Source organism: Diabrotica virgifera, chromosome 2 (genome assembly GCF_917563875.1).
Source record: "Diabrotica virgifera virgifera chromosome 2, PGI_DIABVI_V3a".
Taxonomy (NCBI): Eukaryota; Metazoa; Arthropoda; class Insecta; order Coleoptera; family Chrysomelidae; genus Diabrotica; species Diabrotica virgifera.
This window is the reverse complement of record NC_065444.1, coordinates 175362046-175379525: the sequence shown is the minus strand read 5'-3', so window position 1 is coordinate 175379525 and position 17480 is coordinate 175362046. Positions and strand designations below refer to the sequence as shown.

General features: G+C 34.2%; 1 protein-coding gene across 1 annotated transcript in view; it reads right to left on the bottom strand.

Moving 5' to 3' along the window:
- LOC114331067 (phenoloxidase-activating factor 3-like) overlaps positions 1-17480 on the bottom strand; it is a 93350-nt gene that overhangs the window by 32807 nt on the left and 43063 nt on the right. Inside the window, exon 4 of the mRNA XM_028280540.2 lies at positions 12901-13009. Within this exon, the coding sequence (XP_028136341.1) occupies positions 12901-13009 (109 nt within the window). The remainder of the gene's footprint in view (positions 1-12900; positions 13010-17480) is intronic.

The window sequence follows — 17480 nt, the reverse complement described above, 5'->3', positions numbered from 1 at the left end:
TTAAAAAAAAACTACCAATTTACGGATTTCTCCCCCATCTCCCCCCCAAACCGGACGCTCAAAATGGTGTAACTTTTTACTGAACCATATGTGAACCATATAGAACAATTTGGTGTAGGAGGAAAACTTTTATTTTTGATGTCTCGGTTAGGCCTTTTTTTGGGCCAATTATACTATACTACCTCCGTAACTTTGGAACCGTTCATTTTAGAAGGATTATGCATGAGACCATTTTTATACCAAATTTAATGTAGAACATTTTTGTATAGAGGATTGTTCATGCTAAACCGCGCAGTTTTAGAAATATTGACGAAAAACCTAAAAAACTAAGAATTTACCGATATCTCCCTCCTCTCCCCCCCAAACCCGACGCTCAAAATGGTGTGACTTTTTTCTGAACATTATGTGGACCATATAGAACAATTTGGTGGTGGAGGATAACTTTCACTTTGGATGTCTGGGTTATGCCATCTTTTGGATCAATTCTATCATACTACTACTCCACATGTTTTTTGGATTACAAGATCTGAAATCAAAATATTTTTGAATTCAAAATTTTAGTGACCTTGTGGCAGTTCAAAACAGCAAAATATAAAAAAATTTATTTTTACAAAAAAAATTGTTTTCCTACTCCACATGTTTATTTGGATTGCAAAATCTGAAATTAAAATATTTTTGAATTTCGTATACAAATCGGCCTACCCTAATCATTAATGTCTATGTCCAGTTTATGATATATTTGGAAATGGATGACATTCAATAGCAACTTGGGACATCAAACTAATGGTGTGGTAGTCGCCGCATTCTCTGGCGTTTTCCTTTTTAGGGAGACAAATAAAGATTGACGTTAACCATTCTTTGGATAATGTACCTGAGCTATAAATTTTGTATAAGAGTATCACTAAACCATCAATATGCTGCTCATTTATAATTTTTAGAAGGTCGATAGGAAGCATGTCAGGTCCTGGGCTTTTTTCATTCTTCATTGTTTTTAATGCGTGGATTATTTCTTCTTTTTTAAAATTTGGACTTATTTCTCCTGAAGTATGTGTTCTATGTGTTCCAGGTCCCCTCTTTCATCATCGAACAGTTCGTCTATGTATTCTGCCCAACGTTCTACTTTCTCATCGGTCTGTGTTATAGATGGTTATAATAACCCCGTGTCTATCCATTAGTGCACTAGTAAGATTTTGTTTTCTTAGTCCAGCTATTTCTTTGACTTTCTTATGAAGATTAAATAGGTAGAATCTTTTTTGGAGGACCTCGATATCTTTCCATTTCTCTTCAAAGTGTTTTTCTTTTGCATGCTTTATCAACTTCCTTATCTCGTGGTTAATCTCCCTGTATTTATTGTTATCTTTGTTCTTATATTGTATCCGTTATTCCATTATATTCATTATTTCGTCGGTCATCCATTCCTCTTTTCTCTTTGTGGAAGTTTTTAGTATTTCTTTGCACGGTTCTATTAGGCAATGTTTTAGTCGCTCCCAGTGCTCGTCAATATCATTGGTGTCTATGTTCAGTTTTCTGCAGTTCATATGCAGTTCGCGTTGAGCATTTTTTAACGTTGGGTTCTTTAAGCTTGCTTATGTCTATTGCAGCAATTCTCGGATGTTTTTCGGTAAATACTCCCTACGATGTAAAATTGAAATTTATGGGAAAATAATAAAGCAGCAAGCAAGGTTAAGATATCTATGAATATATATAACTAGTTACGGAGATATACAACAAAGTTTAAAAACAAGTAAAGCGGCGGGATCTCTTAAGGACACAATTTGGAAGAACAAACACTTAAGACAAGACACAAAAGCACGAATCTATAAAGCAGAAATTAGACCTATATTGATATATACGGCGGAGATGAGACCTGACATATTTCAGTCGAGAGGACTACACCAGAAATACGACGAATATCAGGGAAAAGTCTGTTGGATAGAAAGAGAAGCGAAAACATAAGAAAACGTAGAGAAGACATAAATGGATGGGTGACAAAACTGAAACAGGAGTGGAACGAACACATTAGTAGAATGGCAGAGGATAGGATAATACGAATAGCACGAGATAAGTCACCAAATGGACGAAGAAGTATTGGCAGCCAAATAAAAGATGGTACAATAATTTAAACAATTTAGGAGGCTAATGTTGAAAAAGAAACAGGCTACATACAATAAAGTAGAAGAAGAAGAAGAAGCAGAAGAAGTAGAAGAAGAAGAAGAAGAAGAAGAAGAAGAAAACTATTAATAATTTAAATTATAATTATTAAAATGCAAACTGTATTTTTATTTAGAGCTTAACTCTAAATGAAATTAAATAATGTTGACACCTCACAATTTCGAAATTATTCAATAATATTTAATAATTAAAATATATTCTTTACAAAATTACTGTTAAACTAATAAAATAAAAATCTTGTAAGCATATACGAACAAAAAATTAAACAGTACTAATAGTAGAGGCATTGAAGGATTGAAGTGTCGATTTTTTTGAAGTAAGACGGATTTTAATGCAGTTTAGTGCGTTGGATTCGTGAGAATGTCAGGAAACTTTGTGAACTAATGTAATGAATAAGAAATCTCAAATTGCATTTGTGCACAAGAAAAATGCATTTGAAAAATGCATTTCGGTAAATAGTGTGAAAAATTGACTCAATTTTCTTATTAGGGGGTTTTTGGGGTCGCTGAAAACGAATATGAGGTCGGCAAGAGTGTGCAAACTACCTGGTGCCTGCAGCGGGTGTAATAAACGTCTTCCTCAGGAGTATTGTGGTAATTTATCATATAATTGGATTAAACTCATTAATCGGGGGTTTTTGGGGTCGCTGAAAATGAATATGAGGTCGACGAGAGTGTGCAAAGTACCTGGTACCTGCAGCGGGTGTAATAAACGTCTTCCTCTGGATTATTATGGTAATTTATCATATAATTGGCTTACACTCATTACTCGGGGGGTTTTTGGGGTCGCTGAAAACGAATATGAGGTCGGCGAGAGTTTGCAAACTACCTGGTGCCTGAAGCGGGTATAATAAACGTCTTCCTCTGAAGTATTATGGTAATTTGTCATATAATTAGTTTAAACTCGTGGGGTTTTGGGGTAATCTATTTTCTTTGATGTAATTATAGTGATCGAAAAGGGTGGTATTTTTATTATAAATAAATATAAATTTTTATTATTATAATATATTTATGGTTAAAAAAGTTCATTATACCAAATTTATCTTAATTTATCTTTAAAATTCATTTTCTTCATCATTATCATCTTCTTCATTATTGCCTTCCTCTCTCGAGTCCAATGCAATATTTGTGCAATCAGAGCCTGCATAATTTTTGCAGGCTAAATTAAAAACTTGGTTGTACTAGACTAAGTTGGTTAGGTCATCTTGCGAGAATGGCTGACGGAAGGTGGGCAAAGGACTCGCTGCTGAGAGGGTAAGGAGAGAGGAGAAGAGGACGACCCAGGAAAAAGTGGCTAGAAGCATGTAAGGAAGACCTGCAAACAATCGGGATATCAAATTGGAGAACTGCGGCCATGGACAGGAGAAAATGGAGAAAAACCGTGGAGAAATTCCAAGCCATGGGCCTTTAAGGCCTGTTGAGCTATATTATATATATATATATATATATATATATATATATATATATATATATATATATATATATATATATATACATATATATATAATATATATATATATATATATATATATATATATATATATATATATATATATATATATATATATATATATAAAACAGATGAAATAGAGAATGTGGAAAAATCCCCTTACGAACAATTCACACATCCACCATTTCGGGCTGGTATATATATATACATATATATATATATATATATATATATATATATATATATATATATATATATACCCCACCATGTTTCACTCTTCCATTCATTGACATTTTTCATATGTTAGGTCGTCCGACCGACATAGCTCCACAGTATATGGAGGAGCTAAAGAAATCAATGTAAATCGATTTAATTTATCATATTTCACCTTTCTACAACTTTTTAGAGGGACGACTTATTATGGTTTTTTTAACATTTTGTATAATTTAGTTTGAGACATGACCGAGAGTTGCGGCGGCGCCACCGCTCTACGTATATTGACTGCAGTATACGAAATGTAGGTATTTCCGATGGTAGGTCTTCCGCTGAATATATGTTTATATTTTTACATAGCATAGGTATTCCGCAAATCGGGCAACACTGCATGCAATTAAATCTATTTTAGGAATATTCGACTGTTGGTCTCTCGCGTCGTTTATCGCCTAATATCTTGAAGTATTAGCACTGTTTATTTATGACTACCTATATAGTGGTTTCATAAATAAATGCGTGTATAATTTTTCAGTGTTTTTTTATTTTTGATGTTTTTTGTTTCTGTTTTTTTGGTTTTGTTATTTTTTCCATTGTTTATTAAACTATGTTTATTTGTGTATTCATTCTAGTTTTTCAGTGGATTTAGTAGTTATTTTCTATATTTGTTTTATTTTGTTTAATCTTACATTTGATTTAGATGTGTGTACATATAATTCTATAATATAGATCAAAACATACATTTCGTTATTCTTACTATTATATTAATTAAAATTAATGTAGTGAGTTTTAGTCCACGACAAACGCATGGGCATTTTAATTCCAATTATATTTATGTAATGTATTATCGTTTATTAGTAAATATACCTGTATTTTAATAATTAATACATACATACATAATCGATTGCCTCTTATACCCATAGGTTATATGCTGCTCTCTGCAAATTTCCGCCACTTCTTCCTGTCTGCTGCTAAAACTTTTGCTTCTTTCCACGATGTTCCTCTTTTCTCCAGTATTTCGTTTACATTAGTGTTCCAGCTTTTGCTTGGTGTACCCCTCGTGCTTTTATCCACTGCTTTGGCCTCCCATGGCATTTTCACTTCTATGTAACCAGTCATTCTTATCATGTGTCCAGCCCATTTAACGTCTTTTCTTTAATTTTTTCGTTGAACGATTTTACCTGTAGTTCATGTCTTATATCTTGGTTTCTTCTTTTGTCTAATCTTCTTGCTCCCACCACTATTCTAAACTATCTCATTTTTGTAGCTTGTAATCTTTTTCTTTGTCTGTCGTTCAGTACCAAGTTTTCTGCCCCGTATATTTTAATTGTCTGTATAATTAATAATATTAAATATATCGTGTATATTTATCTATCAACGGTATTATTTATATTATTTTAAAGTGCGCATGCTCCACTTGTCGTGGACGAGTCCTTGACTGTCTCCGCGAACACACTTAATAGTACGGGATCCGAATAGGAGGTCGAAATGTACCCATCTGCTTGCCGGATGAAACATTTTTTTTATTAAATTTCATACATAGACAAACACTACCAGCATGGGTTGCCTATCAAAATCGTGTCATAGCTATCCTTAATGGGGGCCGTAGGGGTTGAAATCAACATTTTAAGCACATTTTTTTAGAATTTTTTTTGAAAGTATGAGAGAATAATTTTATTTTTAAATTAAATAAGCATATTAAGTATAATTCGAAAACTATTTAAAAAAAATTCAAGAAAAAATATTGAAAAATAAGCCAACGGTGGATATCAGAATTTACCATTGGATCATGGTAGACAAAAAATTCAAAAAGATTTTATTAGCTTATGACTTCTCGAGGTAACGCTGTCAAGTTTCTTTTAGTTTTAATGATCTTTGACTTTTTAGTATCAATCAGAAGAAAAAACAATGAAATTTTTTACAGAAAAAAGGGTGAAAATCAACATATTCATTATTGTTATACAAAATATAAGCATAAAACAAAGTGTATTACGATATCTCGACAGTGTTACCTAAAGGAATGTCTAACGAAAATATGTACAAAATTCCAGGTGAGTTGGTCAAGTGGTTTTTGAGTTACAATGTCTAAAGTCTTTGAAAATAGCAGTTTTGAGAAAAACGCTTCTAAAGTATTGTCAACTTTTATTTTCATTTTTTTTTGTCTGTCAAAACATATAGTGATGCAAACCGGAATGTTTTTGAATCGCGGGGTAATTTACAAAAGAAAATGAGAACAGCTGTTGACCGTTTCTCACTATGCTCAAGCGCGCTGGCGCGAAGATACTGCAAACCGAGTCGAAGTGTAACAAAAATAAGAAAACTTCTGTTGGAGTGAAAGTAAAAAGAAAGATATACTCCAACAGAAGTAAGGAAAAAGAAGAAAAGAAAGACTAAGGTAATTAAATAGTTGGGCTATTATGGAAAATGAAGGGGCTTCTCCATTGAAGCTGAAGTAGGGAAAATAAATACTACTTTGCAGTAGTACTGAAGAAAGGGGAATTAGAAGGGATAGAAGTAGAAGTGGGAAGAGACAGAGGCAAACTGAGTAGAGTTGGCTAACTATAGATGCAAGAGAGCAACTTGACACTCAAGGATGGATACGGCTCGTTTGCATGCCTGTCGAAGAACAGTAGCTCTATATAGATAGTAATGATGACTAAAAGATGAAATAATAAAATAAGAATAATGTACTGAAAATGAATGGAGATGAATAATGACTAAAAACGAACAAAATAAATAAAACTAACTAATCATGGGCGCCATGAAAATGATCTTCGATCATTTTCCCAGGCATCTTACACTGCTGTCAAATATTAAATATATTAAACCTGTAATAATGAACATAAAGGAATAATAAAATAATTGATATACAAAATAAATAAATCTTTATTAAAAATAACTACTAGATTTTTGACAATCTCTGAGTTACACAAAGTGCATATCATGTGACTCTAAAATGACATAAGTTATACAAAAGTTATATCTAAGATAACAACAATAATGTTATCTGTTACAAAATTACAGGTATAAGTACCTCTCACTAACATATAGGGTACAAAATTACAAGTCTTCTACCAAATGGTTATAGTACGCCCGCTACGTACAACTAAAGGAAACTGACAAAGATGAAAATACTACAAATAAATATATGTAAATAGGCTTGAGCCTAACTAAGGGAAAATACTAAATGAATTAAGCAAAGTTAAATATACAATGAATAAAAGTTATAGAAATGAAGTTAAGATAAATACCGAAACGATGACCAAAATTATCCGAGCAAATGCAATAAAATAAAGTAACGACGAATTAACCAAACAAATGAAATAAAGCGAATAAATAAGAAAATATTTGGGAAACAAGCAAGTAATATTACAAAAAATAAATATCAAACCAATAATAAAATATAAAAACCTAATTTTCTAGGCTTATTACCTTGTGTACACAAGTAACTTACCAGAGCTACAATAGTTTGGGAACCAAATATTAATATTCAAATATGTCATATGTATACAAGTATGTCATATAAAAAAAGGTACGCTAAATCTGAAAAAGTAATTAATAATGTATCACATAAATGTCTGAAATATAAAAAACTCTAGTTACTCTTATCACCACACTAATTGTTCCCAAACGACTCCTAAAGAGGTTGCTGATGCATCCTCAGAAATGAGCATCCGGATGATGCAAAATCATGCCTCCTGTAGACCCAGGTGCGAAGACGAAAATTGAGCTGGAATGCTCCCCAACGCTTGCTCCCAATGACATACTCCCAGGTTGACTTGGCGGTGGCTGCAATAAGGTCAAGGTGGCTTCCCTAGGTGGTCAAGGTGGGTACGACTTCACATGAGGGTTAGCTTTCTTCCAAATGGCGGTTAATTTTTTATTCCTCTTCCACTGATGGTACTCCCATCCTTACTCCAGGAAACCCGTACTCCAGGAAACAAGTGGTGGTAGCTTTTCACTATACGACTATACTTTAACTTAGTTGAAATAAAAATTAATTTTGAAGAAATTAACCGCCATTTACGGTACTAAATACCCACCAACCTGTCAACCTCGCAGCCACCGGCCAAGTGTCTCTCATTCCTCCCACAGTCAGCGAGGAAAACGTCAAACTCTCACGGAACACGAATTAAATGACAAGGAACGGTTCAACAACTATGTTCCGTACAGTGTGACGTCACATGAGAAGTCCTTTATGAGAAAATTAAGAAATTGATTAAGCGATCAAGAGAAAATAATTTTTTAAAAATAATTACAGCGCTAAAAATGATATTATAACGGGTGGACCGTTACAGAAGGTAGGAAGATAGTGTTGAATATCCCTATCTTCGGCTCGCTTTGCAGCAGGTTCGCGTTAGCACGCTTGAACGTAAGAACAACGGTCAGCAGCTTTTCTCATTTTCTTTTGTAAATTACTCCGCGATTCAAAAAGATATTCCGGTGTACATCATTTGACGATTTGACAGACAAAAAAGAAATTGAAAATAAAAGTTGACAATACTTTAAACGCCTTTTCCTCAAAACTGCTTTTTTCAAAGGCTGTAGACATTGCAACTCAAGAACTACTTGACCGACCCACCTGGAATTGCGTATATATTTTCTTTAGACATTCCTTGAGGTAACGCTGTCGACATATTTTTTGCTTTATGCTTATTATTTAACAATAATAAATATGTTGATTTTCGCCCTTTTTTGTGCAAAAAACTACGCCCTCCCCCTTAGGGATTGCTATGACACGATTTTGATAGACAACTCATGCTGGTCGAGTTTGTCTATATATGAAATTTAATAAAAAAAAATGTTTCATCCGGCAATCAGATGGGTATATTTCTACCTCCTATTCGGATCTTAGACTATATGTCTGTATAACAAATTTAATCAAAAATGGCAAATAAATATTACATATTAACGTCAAATATTTTAAATGTGTATATGTTTAATGCCAAATTGTGGAGTCATGCACGGAGCGAATAGTTAATTTAATGTATATTTTTTTTTCGGCGAGTACCTACTCAAATCTAAGCGTTCAAGCTTAAAAAAAGAGAAAACGGTGCATTTTATAACATACACTTACTTAACACTTGTCAAAGTACTTTGAAATACCTATTAACTGAGCTACAGAAGAAGTTGATAGCATCCAAATTTATGCTCCAAACATTTTTCCAAGCAAATGTTATTGTTTTTTTTTTCATAACTCCGTTAATTTTTATTATATCAGGTTGATCCAAAAACCATTTGAAAGGCAATTTTATTAGCTATAAAATTTTATTAAATCTAAATACATTTTTTAAAAGGATTAATTAAAGGGCCCCGGTTACATGGTTTTCGCAGTAAAATTTAGGCTTCAAGTGTTTCTGTCTCGGTTATTTTGTATCATTCAAAAATAAAAAAAGACAAGTAAAATCTTTGCTAACAAAGAAACATAAATTTCGTTCTGTGTCAAAAAAAACTCTATAAACAGGTCAAAATTTATGATGTCATTACTTATGCCAAAAATAAAAAAGTCGCATAGGGATTACTAAATATTTTAATTTTTGTGGAAATGGCGTCTGTTTTATTTTTCACTTTTTCCTAAAAAATTGAAAGGTTCTTCTATTAAAAGTTTTTTTAAGTAAGGAATTTATTAGATGTTTAATAATTAATTCTATTCATTTTAAGTTCAATTCTCTCTTAAGGCTGGAAGATGAGTTTCTTGAGAGGGGGTTGTAGCTCAATAATCAAAATGCGCGAATTTTAAGAGTTTAATCTTATACTTTATATGCTATACGAATTATATTTGCGGTACGATAAATATTTTAATCTTTCCCAACGTTTTTTTCTTTGTTGAATCAATGGACCGTGATAGTGTGACGTCAAAATGTCAAAATTTTTCCAAACACGCTGTGTCTAGGGTATACGCTAACGTGTACGCAAATAAAAAAGTTAGGTAGAATGGGTAGAATTAAAGGTCATAACAAATATTTTTCTAATCAAACAAACACTAAACATATCAAAATAGCGTGTATCAAAATATACAGTACTGCCCACGCTAAATAGTCACTAGCTTGATGAAGTTTAACTTCTTTATTTGCGTACATTTTAGCGTGTACCTAGACACAACGTGTTTGGAAAACTTTTTTTGACGTTTTGACGTCACGACTATCGCGGTCTATTAAAGGGTTGTTTGGGGGGTTAACACAACGATGACAAGACTACGATGATATCTGTTACATGACAAGAAAGCTAATAGAGGAATATAGGAAATGGAGACTAGAGATCAAAGAGACAAATATATGAATATCGATGGAACGCAGCAGGACTTGCTACTAGACGGAGGAGAAACAATTAGTAAATGTAACGATTATAAATACCTGGAGCTAAAACCAAGAGAATCACGAACACTGGACGGAGCCATTAAAAACGGAATATTCAGGGCAGGAAAGCAATTACGCTTTTAAACTCAGTACTCTGGGACAAGCAGATAAACAATCAAAACAAGAAATAGATCTATAATGCCGTAGTATAAAGCATTATAACGTACAGCTGCACAGTATGGCATATGAAGGAAAAATCAAAACAAATGTTAGAGGTCACCGAAATGGATTTCTGGAAGATCAAGAAGAGAACATGTCACCAATGAACGGATACGAGAAATAATGAAGGTCACACATACAATAAATGAGGAAATCAACTAAATATAACTAAGATGGTTTGGTCACGTACAAAGAATGGATGAGGATAGAATCCCAAAACAAGTACAAAACTCTCATAATATATAGCTCGTAATTTATCGCAGTTGTTTTTTAATTTGTGCAAAGTGGGGGGACCAGCCCAATAGGGGTATGGTATAACAAATACCTACCACAAGAATAAAGAGAACTTATGAATAAAAAACTGATGATGTTTTCTAATAGAATCTTACGAGCTTCCAGGATCTGATTATAATACACATATTTATAAATAGAATAGATGCCTACATTCTTTATAAGTATGGATTTTTCTAGTTGAAGAATTAATGTTTTATCAATAACTTTAAGATTCCAAACTCGTTTTAGGGCAAATGCTGAAGTAAAACATAATTTACTAAAATATCTTTGTTATGTTGATTCAAATTTAGGGAACCCGAGTTAAATAACAAAAGAATAAACAAAATTTACACCTTACAGACATTAATATTATTTTAGAAATAGACTTTTTCATTAACGAAAGTAGGTACATAACGCAATTAAACTAAAACAAAATATACCTATAACATTTTAAAAACAGAGATAATAATATATTTATAATAATTATTATCAGATTCACCACAAGTATTCATTTCATTTAAATGTTAAAAACCACAAAACAAAACCAAATTAAAGCAAAGGTATAACATCAAAAATAAAACTTAAACAAACGCATCACTATGAACAAACAGGTGATTTCATGACGTCACAGTTCTTTTAAAATTTTGCCATGGCGAGACAAACGTCTAAATCTGGCAACACAGGTTGGTTAATCTATTAAATGCATTTTGCAACAAAAATATACTCAGGAAGACCGAAACCTGTTAGAAATGGATAATGTAATTATACACGTGGAAGATTCAAACATTGCACAATGTAAGGAGGAGAGAAAAATAGTAGATTAAAAAAATAACAAAAAAAAATGATTTATATTTTTCCACACTGCATATCATAAAGGTGTTTCAAGCGATATACTCAAATCGAAAAGTACATATACTCACTCCTTCTGGGAGACGACTTATAGCTGCTTTCCGAAAGGAGGAGTTAAACATACTGGGGTGTATATATATATATATATACATATATATATATATATATATATATATATATATATATATATATATATATATATATATATATATATATATATAATATATATTATATATATATAAATTACAAACTAACCCATGCTTCCTGCACCCGCATATATTGCCGCAGTCTGACTTACAACTACAAAATATTAAATTTAAAATGTATGGAGGACCAGGTGGCTGAGTCATTCTAACTGGAATTAGTACATTATTAGGTAATTCCCATCCCCAATCGGTTGGGTTCATGTTACTGTCCTCTCCAAGCAGCCAAATTTGTGTTTGTAAATATACCCTTTTTAAATGCTGGGTAAATGCATCAACAGATGAAAGAATTTTTCAATGACAATCTTTTTATTTTTGGCAATAGCCATTAAGTACATTCTGTATCTAGTAATTTTCTCTCAAGGCAAAACCACCATGAAATTAGAACTTAGTCGTTGCGATATTTATTTTTAGCGACCCCAAAGACCCCCGAATAACAAGTTTGGGCCAATTATTTAACAAATTACCATAATAGTTCAGAGGAAGACTTTTATTACACCTGCTGCAGGCACGAGGTAGTTTGCACACTCTCGCCGACCTCAGATTCATTTTCAGCTACCCCAAGAAACCCCGAGTAATGAGTTTAATCCAATTATATGATAAATTACCACAATACTCCAGAGGAAGACGTTTATTACACCCGATGTAGGCACCAGGTAGTTTGAACACTCTCGCCGACCTCATATTCGTTTTCAGCGACCCCAAAAACCCCCGAGTAATGAGTTTAAGCCAATTATATGATAAATTACCACAATACTCCAGAGGAAGACGTTTTACACCCGCTGCAGGCACCAGGTAGTTTGCACACTCTCACCGACCTCATATTCGTTTTCAGCGACCCCAGAAACCCCCGAGTAAGAAAACTGAGTCTATTTTTCCCACTATTTACCGAAATGCATTTTGAAATGCATTTTTCTTATGCACAAATGCTATTTGAGATTTCTTATTCATTTCATTAGTTCACAAAGTTTCCTGACATTCTCACGAATCCAACGCACCAAACTGCATTAAAATCCGTCTTACTGCGCCAAAAATCAACAGTAAGGCCTATTTTTTTGCTTCAATGCCTCGACTATAATACTTAAATTCTAATCACAGGAATAAATGTTGGTAATGGCGCAAAATTATTATTTTGTGTGCTGCAGTTAAAGCCCAAGAGATAATTGTCTACACTGGGGAAACATAAAGACCGTATTTAAACATGTACTTTAGTAAATAAAAAAACTTACAGTTTAAAATTATCCGCCTTCGCTAAAGCACAATGAGCAGCTGTGAGTATTATCCTCGCATTAAGAATAGATCCGGTGCATGGGTATTTTATCTCTCCAGTGAGTACATCTGAAATATTTTAAAATAATTTTAATTTTTTAAAGAAACGTAATGCATTCGGGAGTTTGTTCTAGGGTGAAATATTTTATCTGTCATTATATTTTTCTGACTACTTGTTTGGTTCTATTATTATTATTATTCATTTTCATTCCCGACAGAGCAAAACAAGAATTTTTTTATCCATCGTAAAAAGGAAATATAAAATTGTTTGAAAATAAAAATTACTGTAAATAAAGAAATAAGACTAAAAAACCGCTAAACGCCGTAAAAATGAGTGGCGCATACAATATTCCAGCTACAAAAGATCTGATATGAATACTACGTGGCGCGAAAATGTATTTTCATTTTGATGAGAAACAAATTTCTAGTTTTATTTTAAAATATTTTTCCATAATATTTGCTCATTTTAAGTAAAATGCTCCACAAAAGAGTAACTTTGACACAGTTTGAATTTTGAAACTCTTTTGTGGCGCGTTTACTTCAAAATTAGCAAATATTATGGAACAATCTTTTAAAACAAAACTTGAATTTTGTTTTGCATCAAAATGAAAATACATTTTCGCGCCACGTAATATTTATATCAGATCTTTTGTAGCTGGAATATTCTATGCGCCACTCATTTTTACGGCATTTAGCGGTTTTTTATTTTTGTATTAGGAGTTTTTCAAAGTTATTTATAAATTAAATGTATGAAGTTGAATGCAATGTTTCTCGATTACACATTTACAAATCGTCGCCTTTGTCGCATTATCTCCCAAATAATCTAGTGTCCAACGAATGTACGCTAGATTTTTTTTCTATTCGAAATAGATTGAAAAAAATGTTGGGATGGCCGGTAAATATACTCGAATTGCCCGTTACCAGATCAAATTTAGCGTCGTAATCACTACAACTACATAAACCACTTCGGGAATAATCGTTAATTGGATTATACTTTTGTAGCTTAATAGCTTCTAAACGGCTTATTCGATTTTGATCAATAAACATGAGTTTGAAACGTATTGACAAGTAGTATCTGATGCATTTAAAGTCAAGTATGATGTGATAACTAAAGCTATTACAGGAATTATTGAGCTTGAAAAACCGTTTTTTCCCATAGGAAATAGATGTGATCATATTTATGAAGCCTACAACTTAAAAATTCGAATTTTCCCGGATATGTGGTATACACCGTGAGATTCGTCTAGAGTCCTTCTACAAACGCTTAGTTATTGGCGCAATTCGTAGGTTGAAATTTTGAGTAATAGTCGAAAAACCAAAATTTTCAAAGCTTAGTTTTTCAGTTTTTTGGTTATACTGAGCCGTGTGTATATGATCCTGACGGCTTAAACACCATTTGAAAGGAAAACTAAACGCTATTGATTTGCTGTATTTGCGGTTCTCCTGGCTCTTCTTGAACCGAAGATATATACCCCCAAAAATATGCCATTTTGTACCTATCAAGTCCTATAGCTGGCTTATGGGTGGTCAAAATTTAAAAACTACACCGGTTCTGAATCAACCCTGACCCCTTCTTTAAACACAGAAGAAAAAATTCAGATCGGTTTAACTTTTCCACACACATACATACATATCCACAAACATTTTCCCTTTTTTAAATAGAAATTGAGTCATATTTCTAAGCTCGGTAACTTTCGAATGGTTTAACTGATTTTCAAAATTAGACATGCGTTGGAAAGGTAATGAGCAGTACTATTAGAAGCCGCAAAGGTTGGACTTAAATTTTTAAAGTTTTTGGGAGCTTTGGGGATGAGAACGAAAAACAGACTCTAAAATAAGAAGGGGCGTAAAATCCACACCCTTGGACCAAAATGGATGGTTGACATATAAATGGGTGAGTCTTTTCCTAAGACTCACCCCTCCAACAAAATTTAAGATGGGAGTTGGCGCAACTTTTAATTTAGTCAGATTTAGAAAATCGAAAATTTCGTGTGTCGCGTGTAGGGGGTGTGAGTGTGCGCCACTGGCGAGAACTGCCGTGCTTTGGTAATACGTAAATAAATAACATTATGTAGATATGGAAACGACACTGTGCTGTTAGCAGGAACATAGAAAGAGCTTAAACTTTTTTGAAAAATATGAATACACTATGGAATAACTGGCCCAAAGAAGAATGGAACGGTCACTATATGGACTGGCGTCACAGATGTTATAGAGCGAATAGCAAGGAAGGGAGGTGGACAGTTTGGAGACCACAAGAAGACAGAAGAAGTAGAGGTTGACCACCTACACGATGGACAAACGACGTTTAGGTTCCCAGATACCCAAAAGGGTATCTGGGAATTAGTTGCAGGAAGCCCAAGACCGACAGAACTGAAATAAATTAGGGGAGGTCTATGTTCAACTTTGGACGCAGAAGGTTGGATGTAGATGGTGATGGAATAACTACTATGATATACACATTAATGCCAATAAAACTAAAGTATGTGAGGTAAATAAAAATCGAACTCATCAAACAAACTTGTATAAGCAACTCTTCAAAAGTAATTATTTTTGTGAATAAGTACAAATAAATAGCCTAAGAGCTGGGAGCGGATTTTCTGCGTGATAAGTAATATGGAAAAACTATACGGGTATATGTTGAATTAGGTGTGTACATGACTTTCACCAACTGCCGGAAACCAGAGTTGGGGCCGAGAGTAGTTATAAGGGGTCAAAGTCGCGGATTTTATTATTTTTTTGTGACGCTCATTATTGAGATAATGCACCAAAACTTGGGAATAAGCAGACCAAGACATAACTAAGTAAAATCCCCAGAGCCGGAAATCAGAGTTCCGGACGGGGGTAGTTATAAGGGATCAAAGTCGCGGTTTTTATTATTTTTTTTGTGACGCTCATGATCGAGATAGTGCACCAATATTTGGGAATAAATAGGTCATGACGTAACTAAATAAAATCTCCAGGGGTGAAACGCTGCGTGGCCGAGAAAGGGGTGGGGCAGAGGTGAATATAAAAAACATAACGGGATTTCTGTGACGTTCTTGATTGAGATAGTTCACCAACATTTGGGAATAAGTAGGTCATGACGTAAATAAGTAAAATCTCTAGGGGCGGAACGCTGCGTGGCCGACAAAGGGGTGGGTGTAGGGGTAAATATAAAAAATATAAGGGGTTTTTTGCGAAGTTCGTGATGGAGATAGTGCATCAAAATTTGGGAATAAGTAGACCATGATATAACTCAGTAAAATCCCCAGAGCCGGAAACCAGAATGGGAGACGAGGGTAGTTATAAGGGGTCAAAGTCGCGGTTTTATTATTTTTTTTGTTACGCTCATGATTGAGATAGTGCATCAAAATTTGGGAATACGTAGGTCAGGACGGAACTAAGTAAAATCTCTAGGGGCAGAACGCTGCGTGTGGGACAAAGGAGTGGGTGTAGGGGTGAATATTAAAAATATAAGAGGTTTTTTGCGACGTTCATGATTGAGATAGTGCACCCAAATTTGGGAGTAAGTAGGTCATGACGTAACTAAGTAAAATCTCCAGGGGCCGAACGCTGCTTGGAGTACAAAGGGGTGGTAGGCAGGGGTGAGTATAAAAATATAAAGGGTTTTTTGCCGTTCGTGGTCAAGATAGTGCACCAAAATTTGGGAATAAGTAGGTCATGACATTAATAAGTAAAATCTCCAGGGGCGCGTGGGGGACAAATGTTGTGCTGCGTCACAGAAAAAATAATACAAACTGCGACTTTGACCCTTAAAGTTACCCTCATCCCCAACTCTGGTTTCCGCCCCTGGAGATTTTGCTTAGTTACATCATGATCTACTTACTTCCAAATTTTTGTTCACTAGCTCAATCACGAACGTCACAAAAAATCCCTTATAATTTTTATATTCATCCCTGCCTCCACCCCTTTGTGGGCCACGCAGCGTTCTGCCCCTGGAGATTTTACTTAGTTACGTCATGACCTACTTATTACCAAATTTTTGGTGCACTATCTCGATCATGAGCGTCACAAACAAAAATAATAAAAACCGCGACTTTGAGCCCTTATAACTACCCACTACCCTCGTCCCCCACTCTGGTTTGCACCTCTGGGGAGTTTACTTAGTTATGTCATGGTCTACTTATTCCCAAATTTTGGTGCACTATCTCAATCACGAACGTCACAAAAAACCCCTTATATTCTTTATATTCACCCCTACCCCCACCACCCCTTTGTAGGCCACGCAGCGTTCCGCCCCTAGAGATTTTACTTAGTTACGTCATGACCTACTTATTCCCAAATTTTTGTGCAATATCTCGATCATGAGCGTCACAAAAAAAATAATAAAAACCGCGACTTTGACCCCTTAAAAACTACCCTCGTCCCCCACTCTGGTTTCCGGCCGTAGGGGAAAGTCATCTTCTTCTTCTTCAGGTGCCATCTCCGCTACGGAGGTTGGCAATCATCATAGCTATTTTAATTTTTGAGGCAGTAGTTCTAAATAGTTGTTTCGAGCTGCATCCAAACCATTCTCTCAGGTTCTTCAGCCATGAAA